The sequence below is a fragment of the Sardina pilchardus genome, chromosome 18 (genome assembly GCF_963854185.1).
Source record: "Sardina pilchardus chromosome 18, fSarPil1.1, whole genome shotgun sequence".
NCBI lineage: Eukaryota > Metazoa > Chordata > Actinopteri > Clupeiformes > Clupeidae > Sardina > Sardina pilchardus.
The window spans coordinates 28,815,959-28,833,748 of record NC_085011.1 but is presented as its reverse complement, the minus strand read 5'-3'; the positions used below and the strand labels follow the sequence as shown (position 1 = coordinate 28,833,748).

The window sequence follows — 17,790 nt, the reverse complement described above, 5'->3', positions numbered from 1 at the left end:
ACTATGCACTGCTCATGCCAAGAGAGTCATCATTTTCCATGGTCATTTTGATTGGTTAAAGTTAAACAATGGACTAATTAAATGTCTGGAATTTTCTTTCCTTAATTTCTACATGTTAAACACTTTGTGTTGCACGTTGTGACTGAAAAATGCAAACAATTACTTGCTTGCTTTCTTTCTCACTAAACGTATATACTTGATATATATACCCATTGACTGTGTGCTACAGAAGCCCATCTCAGTGGCTCTCACATCGCCTCCATTGACCTGAGCACACTAGAGCTCCTCCAGGTGTCCAACCTTGATGACAGAGAGAGGCTCCTGTCTGCCATCTACGAGGAGCTTCACCCTCCCAACACCACCTCTCAGAGAGTGGACTCTCTTCTAGGTAAGGGTCAGCAGGGTGAATGCAGCACTGTTCCTCTCACTGCGAGAGGAATGCTTCTCAACTGGACACTCCCAAAACCATTGCACTGTTAAGCTATGCACACACGTGTGCCAAAACAGCTGACTGTGCACAAAGTTCAGCTCTGTAGCACAGTATATCATTTGTCATTGAATAAATGAAGATGGATGGCAATGGTGATGCTCGCAGTCATCTCTGACGTTGTTTTTCCATGCTCTCTCTCCCTCTCTCTCTTTCTCTCTCTCTCTCTCTCTCCAATAGCAGCCTTTGGGCCACACAATGTTGAGAAGTTCACAGCTGCCCTTGTGTCCATGACCAGATCCCACTCCACGCCCCATGTCAGCAATCTAAACCAGTGCTCGTTCAGGTTCAGGTAGGGGAGGGGAGGGAGAAACATCATTTGGCTTTTCTGTCCGTAAACAAACGTGCCATGACCCCGCACTTGAAGCGAGGGGTTCTGTTTACTGTCTGCAGGCATGGCTGTGTTGCTGTGCTTCTTCTTGTTTGTCATGGGTAAATGGCATCCAAATGTGCCGCATAATTGGTGTGGTACCATTTTGCCCATAAAGCCGGCAGTAAACGAAAACAGATCCAAATATGCTCATAATGTCCTAATATTTAACTTTGTAGAAAAGAGGCTCTTGACCACAAATATTGTGGCTCAGTATGCATACCTGGGTAATCATTTTATACCACAAATATGGGTATTATTTACAAACATTTCATTATACTATTAGCGATGTCTCTGTACTCCTTAAGGCAGTTGAGATATAACTTACAATGTAGCTTAAGTTCCTTTTGTCAACATGACTATAACTTTAGTCAATGTGGAGCACTGTTCTTTTTCACTTTTCTGGCACAGCTTGTAACAGCTTGTTTATTTCTCAGACAAAGAAGTGCCATTGCCCAAAGGAACTCACAGCTAATTGAGGTCACGATTAAAGGTAATTAAACATAATATTAAACTGAGTCATGACGATTCTACTTTTGTTTATTAATAATCTTCAATAAGAAATGCATGTTTGTTTATTAATATCTTCATAAAGAAGTGCATGTTACGTGTTGCTAAGTGTTTCTCTGAAATGGACAGTGTGTGCATCGGAGCAGATTGTACACCTTCGGACACCCAAAGACACAACAGTGGGTAAGGTGTTGGAGTCATGCCTAAGAATGCTCGGAAGCGAGGAGGAGAAGGACTCCTTCATCTTGAAGGTCCTGGAAGGTGAGTGAACTCTTCAAAGATGCAATATTTTGCCATTGCTCTCATTTAGGGACACATACGATTAATCAATGCTATAGATATTCAATTGGCATTGACATGTATTCATTAATCTTCCAAAAGGTGGAAATACATTTGATACGTTTTGTCATTGTGTTCAATCATATATTTTTTTGCTAAATGTTTTTGTCATTGTCGTTTTATTGACTTGGTACAGATGTGCTCCCCATGGAACAGCTGGTGGGTGATGTTCTTGGCTTAGACAGTCGACTCATAGAGCTGCTTCTGTGCAAAGAGGTAAAGGCTTGCTATCCCTGTCAGGGCAAAGCCCCTTATCATAATTACACAGTAGATGTGTATCGTACCCCATTCTCCTCCAGGGGTTTTTAGTTGTCTGCAATGTGCCAGTAGCCTACCAGTATTCTACAGAATGAATGACAACTAATTATCTCTAATTTCGACAAGTTGTTCTGGAAATGCCTTCTTTATTGCCTCACAATTCACGATTCGGGAGTTGAAAGCAACCACTGTTTTTTTTCTTCCTGTAACATCATTTTCTAGTTTTTATTGCTGAGATACGGGTTCATCTGCAGTGCAGGCACACCATGTGTATGCGAGAGCAGACGTGGTAGAATGGAAATGTTCCTGTGGATGGCTACTATTAGCGAAGAATTAGCCGCTGCCTCATTTGCGTTCAATGTGCAGCGAGGCACCTGTGGCCTTTGAAGTGTTTGCTACACGGCAGCTTGACCGTTCGAGACCACCGTGCGTGAGACAAACAAGGGCCGCGCGGCAGTTCAAAACAAACCGTTTCGGCGAGCAAAACAGCCATCTGCAGGCCCTGTGCTGTGCTTCCCTGAATAGCCTTTCACATGCGAGCGTCCCTTTCTCCGCATCGACAGGCCCAATCACGCTCCTGGTTCGTATCATACAGGTGTGGCTGCCCTGGCAGTGGGCAGGTGCCAGCGGGCGATGCCAATATTCGAGGCCGTGCCTTTTATGTGGTTGTGCAAGAATGTGCCCTGGCATGCAGAGGCATCCGATCTCCTCCTGGTTTCTCTCAATTCAATCCAAATCACATTAACTAGTTCTTGTTTCCTTGGCGCTCAAAGTGAATAATCACAGGGACGCGGTTGTACCCGAAACTGCCCTTTCACATGAATTATTATGTTTGAAAGTGTTTTTGTTTTTCTCTTGGTTTGAAATGAAAATCAATCATCCGTTGCAGAATCATATTATTTGTCCCTTTGACACTAATGACAAAAAAAACTGTTTGTACTTTTCAAGGAGAAACCAACACAATCTGAGCTCTCAGCTCCGACTCCAGCATGTCCAGTCATGGACAACTGTGATGTAGAAAACCAGATACAACGCTGCAACGATGAGAAACTGCAAGAGTTGAACCAACAGGTGGAATCCCTTCAGAATGTAATCTCGCAGGTAATCTATGGTATTTCTATGGAGTTCTCTCAGGGGGGGAAAATGGCATACAATGTACTAAAGAGGTATTATGCAATAACGCCCTGTAGTCTTTGTTTGGCAATTTCACTGTGGTAACTTTCAATTGTGACATGGCTCCAGCAGATGAATGTCTTCAGTCTGCCAAGCCCCTCAGGACATCGTTACAGACAGAAATGAATACTAATAACAAACCACATACAGCGCTTTGTGCTCTTCGCCTGATGCATTAGTGGCTTGTTTATCATAACTCTGCACACACCCAGTGCCACGGCCTGCCGTTCCATTTTGGCTCTGATTCGGCTCCCGCAGGTGCAGGAGCTCCATCATGGCCTGGTGGCCTTCTGCGGCGAGGTGCGGAATATGGACGCGGAGCCGGACACAGAGGGCCTGAGCAGTGCGGAGCTGGAGGAGCAGCTGACCCAGACGCAGGGCTCCCTGCAGGACAAGAGGCAGAGGCTCCAGGCCCTGAAGGACAGTCTCAGCACAGCGGCCACGCACAGAACCCACGGGTACGTTCAGCTCAGTTCAGCTCAGATAAATGGAGCACAGCGTTAGTTCAGGCCGGTCACAGAGTCTCGCTAGCTTCCCTGGATGGCCCAGCTGACAGTCAATCTAACTGATCAGCTGATTGCCAGATGATTGACAGCTGAGTGCCAGCCGGTCAGGCCCTGCTTATTCAGAGCGCTTATTTAAACTGCCTTTGCCAATCTGCTGCCATTTGCTTTTTCTGCAATTTTGCCACCCACCCCCTTCCCTTAACCTTTATTGCTGCTCTCCCTGCCTTGGGCTTTCCATGTTTGAACATGGAAGGGCAGGGGGCTCCTAGAACAGAAAGTATTTCATGCAATAGTAAGTAAAACTATTTTCTTGACAAAGTGGTCCTGACTGAACTATATCAGTACCCAATGGGCAATTTGGTTTACAGCCAACCCATCCATGAAGGGATTAGAAGTTAAAAGTGCATTAGCGTACACTGTATAAAATGTATGCAATGTTAATAATGATAAATAAACAAAAAAGTAAGTACTACTGCAGCAGTCATACATCACCTGTCGCCAGCCACACACACACACACACACACACACACTTCATCTGGCCACTATTGTGAGAGTCTGTAGATTTAACTATGAATGATGCAAAACATCAATAACTTGTATTTCTAAAGCCAGGGTTCTGCAGTCTCACGCAATGGGTGTGAGATACACATAATTCAATCAGTTCACACGCCACACCTTGTATTACTTAAGCAATACGCCCCGAGAGGCCGTAGTTTACACGACGCGAAGCGGAGTGCCTAAAACCCCCCTTAGCTGTTCTAAAATCAGTGTAAACTATGGACTTGAGTGGCTTATTGCTTCTCTAAAACGGTTACTATGGTGACCTAGGAAGATTTCATGAAACAAAGGCACAGCAACGAAAAATGTAACAAGGTATTTATAGATCATTCTTCCACCAAGAGATATATTTCCTCCATATGAATGGTTGCCATGCAACATCAATACGCAGCTACTCTAACTTTTGTGCAAGTTGTGGTAGCAATGTGTATGTTTGTGCAGGATTTTACAATGGCTTCGGGCCCGATTCAGCCAATCATAATCAAGGACTGGAAGTATCTGTTTTAGAATCATGAATTTAACATTTTTATCTGAATTCAAATGTCAAAGAGAACAGACTGATATATGGAAGTATAGATACATTATGCAAATATGCTATTGATTCAGATTCTAGTACCGGTACAGTATATATGATGGAAGGATAACTTTTTTCATGAACTTGACATAAAATAGCTTATTATCATATAATAACACTATTGGACTTATTTTTCAGTCAAGACTACAGGGAGAAAGAAACTTTAACACTTTACACCAAAGTGCGCAACCTCAGCTTTCCGATGATGATGCTAGGGGCTAGCTGGTATTACAACATATTATTATGCACACAGTTCTGCATCCATCTCCAGACCCATGCTTCACGGTGGGAATATCTCACAAACTCTTGACTCAACATATGACAAACCATATATTATAATAAACATCATCATACCATGCCAAAAAAAAAGGATGTATTCCAACAATTCAGTTCTTAAGTCCGACGACACGGGCCCAACAGCTTTTTTTTTCGTGAAAAGACGTTTACTAGTGCAGCCAGACAGTTTTTGCAACGGTTTTTGCAATTTTACTGCCTATGGAGAAAAACAAGTGAGCCTGAAAGCCATTGGACCCGGAAAGAGATGTATTATCCCATTATTACATCATCACTTAAAAAACCAAATAAGCCTAGTCCTTTATCGCGCGACACCAAAACACTTAACATTGAAAAGAGACCCTGACTAAAGGTGTACTATCCAGTCAGGCAAAAAAAAATATCAAATGTCAAAGGATCAATACACAGAACAGCCAACAGCACACTTCAACAGCCAATCAAATTGCGCAACTCCATTTTGTGGTGAATGTTTTTTGGACTAAAGTCTGGCTTGGCCTGGGACTGTGTGTAAATATCGAGTTATTCCACGTCAAAACATATTGCCACACCGTAGTGACGGAAATGTTGGAAAATGAACGTTCTAAAGAATATCTGGGTTCATTGAACTCAACATGGAATTTAAGAACCTTAAATTGCTGTGAAACGAACTTTTTTGTCAGAATGTTTGTTAGTAAAACTTCTCTGCTGAAGGATTTAGTTAGTGGATACATTGCAGCAAACATTACAACAACAGTTGGGGGACTGGGAGGAGCACATTCACTGAACTAAACAAAATAAGACCTTTTGCATACCATACCAAGAGCACTGTGCGTTTGACTGTCTGTAAGTGCTTATAACGAAGAGCAAAGTCCAAATCAACTGACTAGTCAGAGAAATATTTCCAGTTAGCGTGTTAAAACATATCATGTTAAATATAAATCAGGAACATTGCCCCAGAGAAGTACAAGTTGTATCCAAACAGCAGAAGGGGGGGGGGGGGGGGGGATAATTTCACTGATAAAACCCACAGATTAAGTATTGGAGCTGACACAGAACTGTATAGAACATGTTTTCCCAGCGCCGCGTTGTTCAATCACTGCCCCGGAGCAAGCAGGATTTATTGGGTGTTTTTGTTTGTACGCATAGGTCTCCACTTTACAGATAGCAGCCAGGGCAGGCATGTCTAAAAATGAAACAAAGGGAAATCATTCTCCACCACTCTGGGTCCCACATTAATCACCTGATAAGTAACTGAAAACCGGACCTCCCTTGGGCACACACACATACTGCTGCTGCTGCGCCGCCATTAATCACCTCTCCCCTGAGCAGCAGGGGAAATGGGCACAGATGTCCATGTGAGGCTAATCAATGTGCCTTTGAATCATTTATACGCCCAATCCATCCCCGCCAGGGTTTTGATGTGTAACAATAGCTGAGGTGGTTGCGAGCGATGTGCGTCTGGAGACAGAGCGCCAGTTTGACTCAAGTGTCATGAAAGAATGGCGACGGGCATGGAGGGGAATCATTTGATATGTTCTTTCAACTCTGCAGGAGGGTGGAAGTGCATCTGCTGGAGAAGATGAGACTCAACTGCCATGTGTTTCAAGAGGAGATCACCTTAGTTCACCTGAATCGTCAGTTGGCTCATCTTCAGGTAGCCCTCGAGGAATGTCAGGCCAAGGTACCGTGCAATCAAACATTTATTTGAGTCAGTAATCAGCATTAATAATTCTTGGCTAAAATATGTTTATGTAATTGCAAGTCATGCAATGTTTTGTTTTTTCTTGTGTGTAATTCATTCTTTATGGTATGCATAGTCTTTAATAGAGTCTCCCTAGTTGACTAATATCATGTTTTTCACCCCATAAAAATATGCTGCAACTCATTAACTGTTTTCCGTGGACAAAAGCACTCTGCGATGCATCTGGCAGTTAGCGAGCCTCTGATCAGTACATGCGCTATCTATTAGAGGAACTTATTAGAGATTCCGTCTCTGGACATCTGTGACCGTATCCATGCCAACCACTTTAAACACTTCTGACAAAAGCCGTAAAGGTGGGAACAAGAGCTTGCGGGACCTCTACTAGCGTGTTTACAGCTATCTGTATGTCCCGATGGGAGGACTCCTTTCCTACCCTACCTCCCTCCTTCTCCCACTCTTTTTTTTTTTAATGTGGTTCTTTCATCCCATCAGAGCGGACTAACGAGGTGCCATGAAAGGACACACGCGGCTCAGCTTTGAAAAGCCTCCGTGTCACGTTGCCGCCCCGGGGCTATGGTCTTTAGGTGCTGAGTTTGTGGGAAAAGCGACCACACTAATGTTTATCATATGACCTAATCAGAGTTAACGCGCGGGTCAGACCGTGGAGCAGTCTGGGAAACTAATGGAGCTGGAAGCCTAATAGGGAGCAGACTGCCGTTTATTTGCACTAGATTACAGACAATAAGGAAATATTTCATCACTGGCTTAATCTTGAGGATCCATCAAAGCTGGCGAGCATCAGTGGAAGAGGCCAGAAGATGTAGGAAAGGGAGGGAATGTGGTAGACGGAGGGAAGGACAACAACTGACGGAAATTATTATATATTGGCTGCCTTAAAAAAAAAGAAAGAAAGAAAGAAAGAAAGAAAAGAAACTGGGTAGACACAGGAACTACAGACCAGCTCTGGAAGGAAATTGTGCAAAAATTCCGCCTCTGCCTCCACCCTCCTCCTCCCCCGCTCTCCCCCCAACCCCACCCTCACCCTCTTTTAAATGGACTCAAATTCTAAACAAGTCCTCTTCGCTCCCCTCCTTATGTTGGACAGCGGAGGTACCCGTGGCTACGGAGTAGAGTTGGGTTTCACCCTTCCCATGGGAAAGGTGGTCGAGATACTGCAATTGTGGTTGAGCTCTGGAGCTCCCCGAAGTCAACCCTGCTTTGATTACTCCCTGGTCCCGGTGTCCTGATGGTGATTGTGTTGAATAGATCCGGTGGCGAAAAGATTAGAAAGCTAATACTTGCGGCAGGTTTTGGCTCGTAACGGAGCACATGATGATTCATAGGGTTAGCATTAGGCTGCGTGCTATCGCGACCCAAGCCCATGCTAAACCCATTATTATATCTGACAGCGTAATACTTTTATCATCACTAGCAGCCACACTTCTCTAACTAACCCTGGAAGCCATCCTCCTGCATAACAGACTCCTTGGCTTGTCTGGGGTTTGTGTTACTTCCCTGAAGGAGGGGATGCCAAAAGGAAAGAAAAGCCTCCATAAATAGGCCCTGTCTTTCGAGTCATTGAGCCATTAGCCTGGCTTAATACATTATAAAAGCAAATAACGGCTAAATACCGTTCCCTTCAAGAAGACTGTTGATTGTTGTTAGTACTTACTGTCAGTACTCACTGGCATATTAAAGAGGACTGTTTAGCATTACTTGTTAATCAAAGTTGACCAAGCGCATTAAGATGTCATTGTGCTCCCTTATACCTTGGTCGGCCTTTTGATGGCTCTCCTTGGTTCATAAGCTATATATATTAAAGAGTGCATTCTTCTGGTTAATGGCATGTGTCTGGATAAATGGGAGCTCCGAACATGAGGATGAAGCGCATGTGTCTTCTTCCTGTGTGTCTCCCATAAGGTGTTTCCACCAGACTTCCTCTATGGGATCCCCATCTGGCTTCTCTCTGTTTGTGTGTGTGTGTGTGTTGGGGGGGACTTTAGCAGCCTATGCTACGAGGCACACACATCACATACCAGCAGGACAGGCCTCATCCATCTCTAAACGCTCATCACTCTGAAACCTGATAGCAGTGGACACACACACACACACACACACACACACAGAGCCGAGAGTTCATGCAGTCCCTGTCAATGGGACACCTTAGAAAGCATCCCAAAAATATCCAAACAAACAACTTTTCATTTGCATAAGTGGACCATTGTCATGGACATAGTGACACGCAAAATACTTTTTGCAGTCACATGACTACAATGGATGCCTGGCGGGCAAGAAACGCTGACAAGAACGTTTGAATGTCTTTAGCTATACACAACGTGACATCTGTTCTGTGGTGTGTCGATTTTACACTTATCTCTTCTGTGGTTAGTGCACCTAATCGCACAACAACTATCTGGCATGTTTTTTTAACCACAAAACACCAACCTTTGTAGTAAAACTGGCGAAAATGATCATGATGTGCAGCTAGTAGTTGAGATGTCATGTGCCAAGTACGAATTGACTGGTGTGTCTAATATTTAGGGCCCGAGCACCGAGGTGCGGCCGCTGTAGCAGCGGCTGCACCGTAGGTGCAAGGCCCTATTGCTTCTGCTCAGATTATTATTATTATTATTATTATTATTATTATTATGTCTGTGGAATCCTCTTACAGGTCATGTTTGCCCTTTTTTCACCAACTTGGCATGCTCTAAAACTCTTGAAATTTGGCAGTAAGATGTGGAATTGGTAACGCTACTCAGAGACAGAGCTCTGGCCAAGGGTGTGGCTCAGGGACTCTATAGCGCCACCTACCGCGCTGTCTGTTGTGGTTGACACGTGCATGCACGAAAATGAACTAAATTTGGTAGGCAGATGTGTTGCATAAATCTGAACAACTTTTACATTTACACTACATAGTGAATCTTAAACAAATTTGAGTTATGATTATGATTATGATTTTTGCACATCATGTATTTTGAAACACTTCTCCTAGACGGTTTATCGAAATCATGTCATATCAGCACTAAAATGATCTTGAGGGGTTGCCCGAGAGGAATTGCGACCAGATTTTTGAATTTCAAAAGTATATCGAAATGGCGAAGGTTTGAATTATGGCGTTTTATTAAGAAACAGGAAGTTGGTGTTATAGGCAGAAAAAAGGCTATGAATTGGATGTAATTTGGCAGCTACATGTGGAATTGCCTCTGCTAGTCAGAGACAGAGCTCTGGCCTAAGGTGTGGCTTTGGGACTCTATAGCGCCACCTATAAGCACGTTATCTGTTGTGGTTGACACAAACATTCACGGAAATGAACCAAATTTGGTGGACTTGTGCGTTATTGCTATGGCTAGTCAGAGACAGAGCTTTGGCATAGGGTGTGGCGTAGGGACTCTATAGCACCACCTAGTGCGTTGTCTGTTGTGGTTGACACAAAAATTCACGAAAATGAACCAAATTTGGTGGGCTTGTGCATTATTGCTATCGATAGTCAGAGATAGAGCTCTGGCCTAGGGTGTGGCTTAGGGACTCTATAGCGCCACCTAGCGCATTGTCTGTTGTGGTTGACACGTACATTCACCCAAAGGAACCAAATTTGGTGGGCATGTATGTTATTGCTATAGTTATTCAGAGACAGAGCTCTGGCCTCGGGTTTGGCTTAGGGACTCTTTAGCGCCACCTAGTGCATTGTCTGTTGTGGTTGACACGTACATTCACCAAAATGAACCAAATTTGGTTAGCATATGTGTTATTGCTATAGCTATTCAGAGACAGCGCTCTGGCCAAGGGTGTCTTAGGGACTGTATAAGGCCACCTAGTGCAATGTCTTTTGTGGTTGACACACACATTCACGAATATGAACCAAATTTGGTGGGCTTGTGCGTTATTGCTATCGATAGTCAGAGATAGAGCTCTGGCGTAGGGTGTGGCTTAGGGACTCTATAACGCTACCTAGCATGTTGTCTGTTGTGGTTGACACATACATTCAGGAAAATTGACCAAATTTGGTGGGCATGTGTGTTGCTCATGCACATGCCCACCAACACGCACATGTTGCTTTGTTAGATTCCGAAATGTCACAGGTCTCCGCACCGCAGGTGCTCGGGCCCGCCATCGCCGCTTGCGGCTATATTGACAGGTGAGATTGATTTGAGATTGGTTTTCTTTTTACTACCCTCACATGTACAGAAGGATATGTGCCTGGCCTTATCCCCTCGGAAGGATTCAGGCAGTGTTCCTTGCTTGGCACTAACCTGTTCCAGTGCAGGGAACTGGCTCGAGGCAGGACGTGCACTCGTGCAGTCAACAGATGCTGCACCGAACACGAAACTCACCTGTGCTGAGGGACAGCGTGTGCCTGATCTTGCCCCTTTAAGATTGATGCAAACAGTTGTGCTCAGGCAATGATTTTTTTCTGCTAGTGAGGAGAATCGCCCCCAGGTAGAACAAAAGGAGGACACGGGTAAGCCTGTTAAGAAAAAACAAACCTCTGTGTCTCAAACATTGCTTATTACAACTTGTGCCTTGCTGACATATAGGTCCGACCGTGTCTATTGAATAAGGAATGCATTTGTTTAAACAGTTATCTTCACTTGCGCCAGCAAGTAGAGAGCACATGTTCTTCAGCTTAATGGATTCGTGAAAAATGGGGAGAGCCTTGACACTCAAACAAATGGGACTTTGCATGCTCAAGGCAATGGTTTAATGGAGTAAGTCAACTGAAGGCCGACTCGTGTCATCTTGGCTAAAATATTGCCTCATTAGGTGTGCCATTACACAGCCTTTGGATATTACTAAGGGACTGTAACACTTCATCATGTCTACTGCCATTTTTAAACTCTCACACCCTTAAAGTTTCCACAAGAGCTAATAGCATGCTAATGCTACAACACTGTGTATAGAGCGATACACGACTACAATCATTTCTTTTCTCACAAGAAATGTTTGTACACACTATTTAAAAAAAAAAAAAAAAACAGGTAAACATAGATCTTAGACTTAGATCAAGTGACCTAGGCTTGTACTGTATGCCTCCTAGGCCTTCTCCTATGCCTCCTATTTTTAAACTCTCACACCCTTAAAGTGTCCTCGAGGGCTAATGGCATGGTAATGCTACAACACAGTGTATAGAGTTATACACAACTACAATAATTTCTTTACTCACAAGAAATGTTTGTACGCGCATTTTTTTTCATACCAGGTAAACTTAGACTTAGACTTAGATCAAGTGACCTAGGCTTGAATGCCTCCTAAGCGTCCTAGGCCTTCTCCTATGCTATGCCTCCTAGAAGAAAGAATCGGAATTCATCCCATGGTTCCAGTGCATGGTCTCACACTTGAGAGAGGGTTGATAGGATGTCTTCGTGCAGTGGAATGGGATTGGCCTGCCTACCTCAGAGAAAGAAAGGACAAGAAAGGCTGCCTCAGTGGTTCTGTCTCAATCTCGCTGACTGCTCAGATAATAAGGGCCATTTTACTGCAGCAGCCTGATCACAGGGCATGCCAGTTTTATCACCTGAAGAGTGGTGCTTTAAAAGCAAAGGTTTTCTTCAGTTGTATGCTATTAAATGAGAGCCTGCAGCATTTCACTGCTCTTGATTATATATGTCGTGTGCTCGGCAGTGTGTGTACGTACACAAGTAGGTATGCGTGTGTGCATGTCTCATATGACAACAATACATATGTTACTCCTCTGTGTTCATATGTGTGTGTGTGTGTGTGTGTGTTCATATGTGTGTGTGCGTGTGTGTGCGTGTGATGCACTCAGGAGGAGAAGGCCGAGAGGAAACAGCGCTCCACTCTGGGCCAGCTGGTGTCCCTGCAGTCCCCCGCCATGCTGGTGGCCACCCAGGAGACTCAGGGCCCAGACGGCTTCAGCTTCAGCGCCCGGCTCATCAGGGGACAGGGCCTGGTGGTGGTGCACCGCATGGAGGAGTCCCACCTATGCGTCGGCGACAGGTAGGGTCCCAGAATGCCCTTGATCCTCACTGATTACATACGTACATACTGCAGATAATCACGTTACTGTTGCTCGTCAAATATTTTCAGCTACACGCAACAGAGGAGCAGTGGCAGGCAAATAAAGATTGTAATTACCTCTGCCAAGAAGGTTATGTTTGTCTGTCTGCAGGATTACTCAGAGACAAAGGGAGGGTGTGGTTGTGTGTGTGTGTGTGTGTGTGTGTGTTTGGGGGGGTGTAGTACGGTGCTAGGAATGCCCCATTACATTTTGAAGCGGATCCGAATCACGAGGCAAACCCACGCGTTTCTTTTTTCCACATTTGTTAGCGTTGTACTCACCGAGTGCCCCTCAAGTTATTTTTGTTATTGTTACTATTACTCCAGCTGCTTTGAGGTTATCTGTGTGAATTAACATTTCTTTCCATGTAGTCAAAACATAGAGTCGAATGAACATTTCTTCTGATGATGAGGTGGTTTGAATACGGGCAACTTGAATAAATAAAGTTTCTGATTGGACTTTGTGAAAAATAAATAAAATAAAATGAAAAAAGGCTCAGGAGCATCACTTCCCAAAGTTTCCAGTGTTGAGGAGCACTTCATGCTTCGTTCCAGTTTTTCCCCTGTTGCTATGGAAACTTGACATCAGCAGAGACCATAACAGGAAAACACTGAAACGTAAAACTTGGACGCTGAAGTGTGTGAATAGGAATAGATAAAACAAGAAAAATATACAGTTGTGGCATTGTTATAGTGTGTGTAGCACACACAATGTACACACACATGTATACTGCATAGAGTAATCCACACGCACACACCTCTACACACACACACACACACATTCAGTACAGAGAGAAATAAACGAGAGGGCATGTTTTTTTCTTTCTTTGAGACAGGAGCCACCCAGACACCACAAAGCGTTCTTGAACGTAACTGTGTGTGTTTGGTTACTAATCAGACAATCCCTGCCAACCCTCTTTTCACAGTCAATGAAAAAATACAAAGCTTTAATTTTTCCCTCCTTTTAATCTCCATTCTTTACTGATGGAAGGCTATAAATAAAAACTAACGAAGGCTATGTTTAATGGGCTGAGAGTCTGTTTTAAAACGATGCATTAATATTTCAGAGCTATTTTATGGCTAAGCCCTTTGATATTATGCTCACTGTATGGCTGTTAATATACATAATAATATGCTTTCATGCGTTCCAATGCTTGAGCTGATATCTTAATTTGAACCACAGGGAAATTTTCCTCTCAGGTATTGTGGCGTCTTCCCAAAGTCCCTAAGGGGCCGTTAGCGAGGCCGCCTCCTCGGGGGCTTTTAAAAGTGCATGTCTCCATCACTGTGGTCTCAGAGCCACGCACGCACCCGTCCATGGCTGTCCAGTAGGCATGGCCAGGGTTGGCACACGAGCGAGCGAGCTCCTGTGGTTGGTTGGCACCGCTGCCCTGCGTGAGCTGCAAAATGGACTCCGATTATTCTGGGCATGGGGGCGTCAGTGGTGGGGGTGGTGGGAGATGGCGGCGGTGCTAATGTCTGCTTCTGTCTGTCTGACTGACTGTCTGTCTGCTGGTGCTCCCCGCAGGCTGGTGGAGGTGAACGGGGTGAGTGTGGTGGGCAGTGGAGAGGAAGAGCTCCAGGCTCTGCTCCACCACCAGACTACTGCCCACATCGTCGTCCTGCGCAGACCTCCTCCTAGTCCTCCTCCTGTCCAGGAGCTGCCTGCTGATGCTACTGCTGCCGTCAGCGCCCCCTGGAGCCGAGGAGTCCACACTGCAGCCTCCAGATGACAGACAGCTGGCTGAGCAAGAGGATGGATAACGTTCTTCTTCTTCACCTTCTTCTCGTCCTTCTCCTCTCTTCTTCTTGTCTCCATCTTTTTCTTCTCCTTCTTCTCGTCTTTTTCCCTTCATTCTTTCCCTTGTTCTTTAGTTCTTTCTTCTTCTTTCTGTTGCCTTGTTTCTCTATGTCCATGCTTTATGTTGTGTCTTAATTTTGTGACCCTTTCTGTGCCTGTTACCATAGAGATTAGTGTTCGGTATTTGTTTCCTCTACTACTCCAATGACTGTAAACGTGCCTGACTTTTTAAAATGGAATGTTTTGTATCATATTTGACTTTTACATACCCTGTTGTTTTTAAAGCAATGAAAATGGCACCCCGGTATTATGGCACCCTCCATATCTGTATTCAATGTAATTGTAGTTGTTTTGGTCAGAGTAATGACTGTATAGCAGAATATAATTTGATATATTTTACAACATCATTGAATGGTTATGACTTCATGCTTTGGTAGATACTAATGCACTATCCATATTTTCTATGGGTGGGTGGATCACACGAAATTGTCCCATAAAAATAATTTTTCATGGGAAAGGCAGAAAGTTGAGACTTGGGACTTACTCACCCTTAACGGTCAGTTAGCTCAGTAAATCAATGTCAAAGTTTTCTCTTTGTTCACAAGGAGAAGCGACTGGACCAGGACATAATAGCCTAATCCTGAAACTGATAATGATAAGAAATCTATATGTGTAGTGGTGATTCAAATGATTTATCCACTTCATTGGGCTTAATTTGGTATATACATAATATGATGCATGCATAACCTTGACCAAGGTCAAAGGTGCATAGCTTGGGGTTTCAGAAAGACATATGGCAGAGACCAGACTCTTGGTTTATTGCACTGTATTACAGTCAATGCTGTGGAGTGTGGACTCTAACTCATGTCATATCTTTTCATTATCCTCACGGAGGGGCAAAACTGGCAGAAGCAGAGTTATTACTGCCGCCAAGGAGGTTATGGTTTCATCTGGGTTTGTTTGTTTGTTTGTTTGTTTGTCTGTTTGTTCGCAAGATAACTCAAAAAGATATGGATGGATTTCAATGAAATTTTCAGGGAAGGCCGGAAATGACCCAAGGAAAAAACTATTACATTTTGGCAGTGATCCGTATCACTGTCTGGATGCAGGAGGTGGTTATGTGTTCGCTTGGCGGAGGTTTGCGCTCTCTGAGTGCCTCTCTACAGTAGTTTCAGAATGATTTTCTGTCTCTTTCATTCCATGTTCATAGTTTTCCCTTGAATTGGTAGAAAACATTGACATTTTTTTAGCCCAGAGGAAATACATGTGGGCTGGGTGAAAAGCTACTTTGATAAGAACATCAACTGACTTTTGGCCACGCTGTAGGAATACAAACTATGTCTCTCTCACACACACACACACACACACACACCTCCACCAGACAGTGACCCAGCGATGCGTGACCCAACTGAGCTCTAGCGGCGAGGAGGGAAGTATGTGGGTAATGTGCCATCTCTAAAGCCACCTCTGACCACCACCATCACAGGAGGAATTCAGCATCCGGTCTTATGGTCAAACCTCAAGGGATCACCATAAGCTTATTAGAGAGGGAGAGAGACAGAAAGGGAGACAGACACAGTGGTTTGGCTGGCATATGGGATCACCGGGACTGTGGGGGGTGTGGCGGTTGGGGTGGGCTGACCCCACTTCTGACCTCCTGTCTGCTGGGGAGGAATTAGGTGGTCATGTGGAACCCACCATGGGAAGACCACAGAAGAGTGCCTGAAGGGGGAGAGGACGTCACATCCAGGGAGACGGGGCGACGGGGAGTGGGCGTGCTAAATGTCTGAAGTGTCCGTGTGTGTGGTGAGGGTCTTTGTGTGTCTGTCTGTTGCGTGTGTGTGTGTGTGTGTGGTGAGGGTCTTTGTGGGTCTGTTGCCTGTGTGTGTGTGTGTGTGTGTGTGTGAGTGCCTGCCTGTGCTAAGAATGATTTGTATCCTGTCCATTTTATTCTAATTGAAAAAAGGTATCCACAAAATCAACAGCATTTCACATTAGCTTTCCCTTGACATGAAATGCATTGCAGTTGGCAATGGCAAGGCGAAACATGTCAGTTAGAATGAACAAGAGTTCCTGGTGATGATGACGGTAAACCTTTATAAATTTATAGGTCAGGATGTGGAAATGAAGACTCTTTTCATCTCAAATCGAAACTGCTTTGACTCAACACAAGACAGGTGTTTCTCAGTCATTTACCACATGAGTGCACTGGAATCCCGGTGCGGTTGGCAGGTATGGGCCGAGAGCGATGGCGCATCAGTGTTGCTCTGGCCTCTGCATTTCTGGATGATGACCAGGGAATCAGGACTCAGCTGGCCCTCCGAAGGCACAACAAGAGCAAGGAGAGAGAGAGAGAGAGGACGTGTAATAACGGCTTTGAGAGGAAACAACTCGACTCACTTCAAGCTCCCATAAACAGTGGTTCTGGCGCGAGAAGAAAGGCATCCCAGGATTCTCAATTACCCACACCCTACTCAACCCCACCCACTCCAGTCATGACACGTCTCATAAAAAACCCTCATCTCTCTCGCTCTTTCTCCCACTTTTTTCTCTTTTTTTTTCCTTTCTGAAAGAGAGAGAAAAAAGAAAGATCTGGAAAGAAAACAACAGAATGCGGCTCAGCAATTGTCAGAGAATGAGAGGAATGGGCACTGTGGAAGGGAGAGGTACGGCTAATTGATAGTGGTCGAAACGTTCCGCTACAACCATGGTCACACCATTACCGTTCCCTGTTGCCTTTAACATCTTTATGGCTTTACTTTAGACTAAATAAAAGGGCTCAATACAACAGACAAAGGCCATAAAGTATAAGGAAGGGTATGCACAACAGCCAACAGCTTCATGTTTGTGTGGAACGGATTCAAGTTTGATACTTCAAGGTTGGTAATAATCTAATAAAAACTGTAATTCTTAGTCCCGCTGTTATGTTACAGATGGTTTATGAACTTTCCTACATTTATTTTTGGTATTGCCCACAAAGGCATTGAAATGTAATTCTTTTGCTTGGCACTGTTTGTAGCGGTTCATGAATGGCGCGGTCGAATCCGACTCCAGTCTTATCCATTGGCGTTCACGCTCACGTGAAGAAACACGTCGGCGACCACACTGGCTCTCCCCCTTCCATTGTCCCTCTCACTCTCCACCCTCGACCAACAGACTCACAGACAAACAGAGTTGGCCGCTGAACTTTATGGAGCAAAGATGGTAGCCACATACAGATGTAT

At 44.4% G+C, this 17,790-nt stretch overlaps 1 protein-coding gene across 1 annotated transcript; it reads left to right on the top strand.

Moving 5' to 3' along the window:
- Positions 1-6,604: 6,604 nt before the first annotated feature.
- LOC134064308 (uncharacterized) lies at positions 6,605-14,963 on the top strand. The gene is made up of 3 exons (XM_062520200.1): positions 6,605-6,729; positions 12,515-12,705; positions 14,294-14,963. Exons 1-3 carry the CDS (start codon positions 6,628-6,630, stop codon positions 14,496-14,498), a joined length of 498 nt encoding a protein of 165 aa, XP_062376184.1. The 5' UTR covers positions 6,605-6,627; the 3' UTR covers positions 14,499-14,963.
- The last annotated feature ends 2,827 nt before the right edge of the window (positions 14,964-17,790 follow it).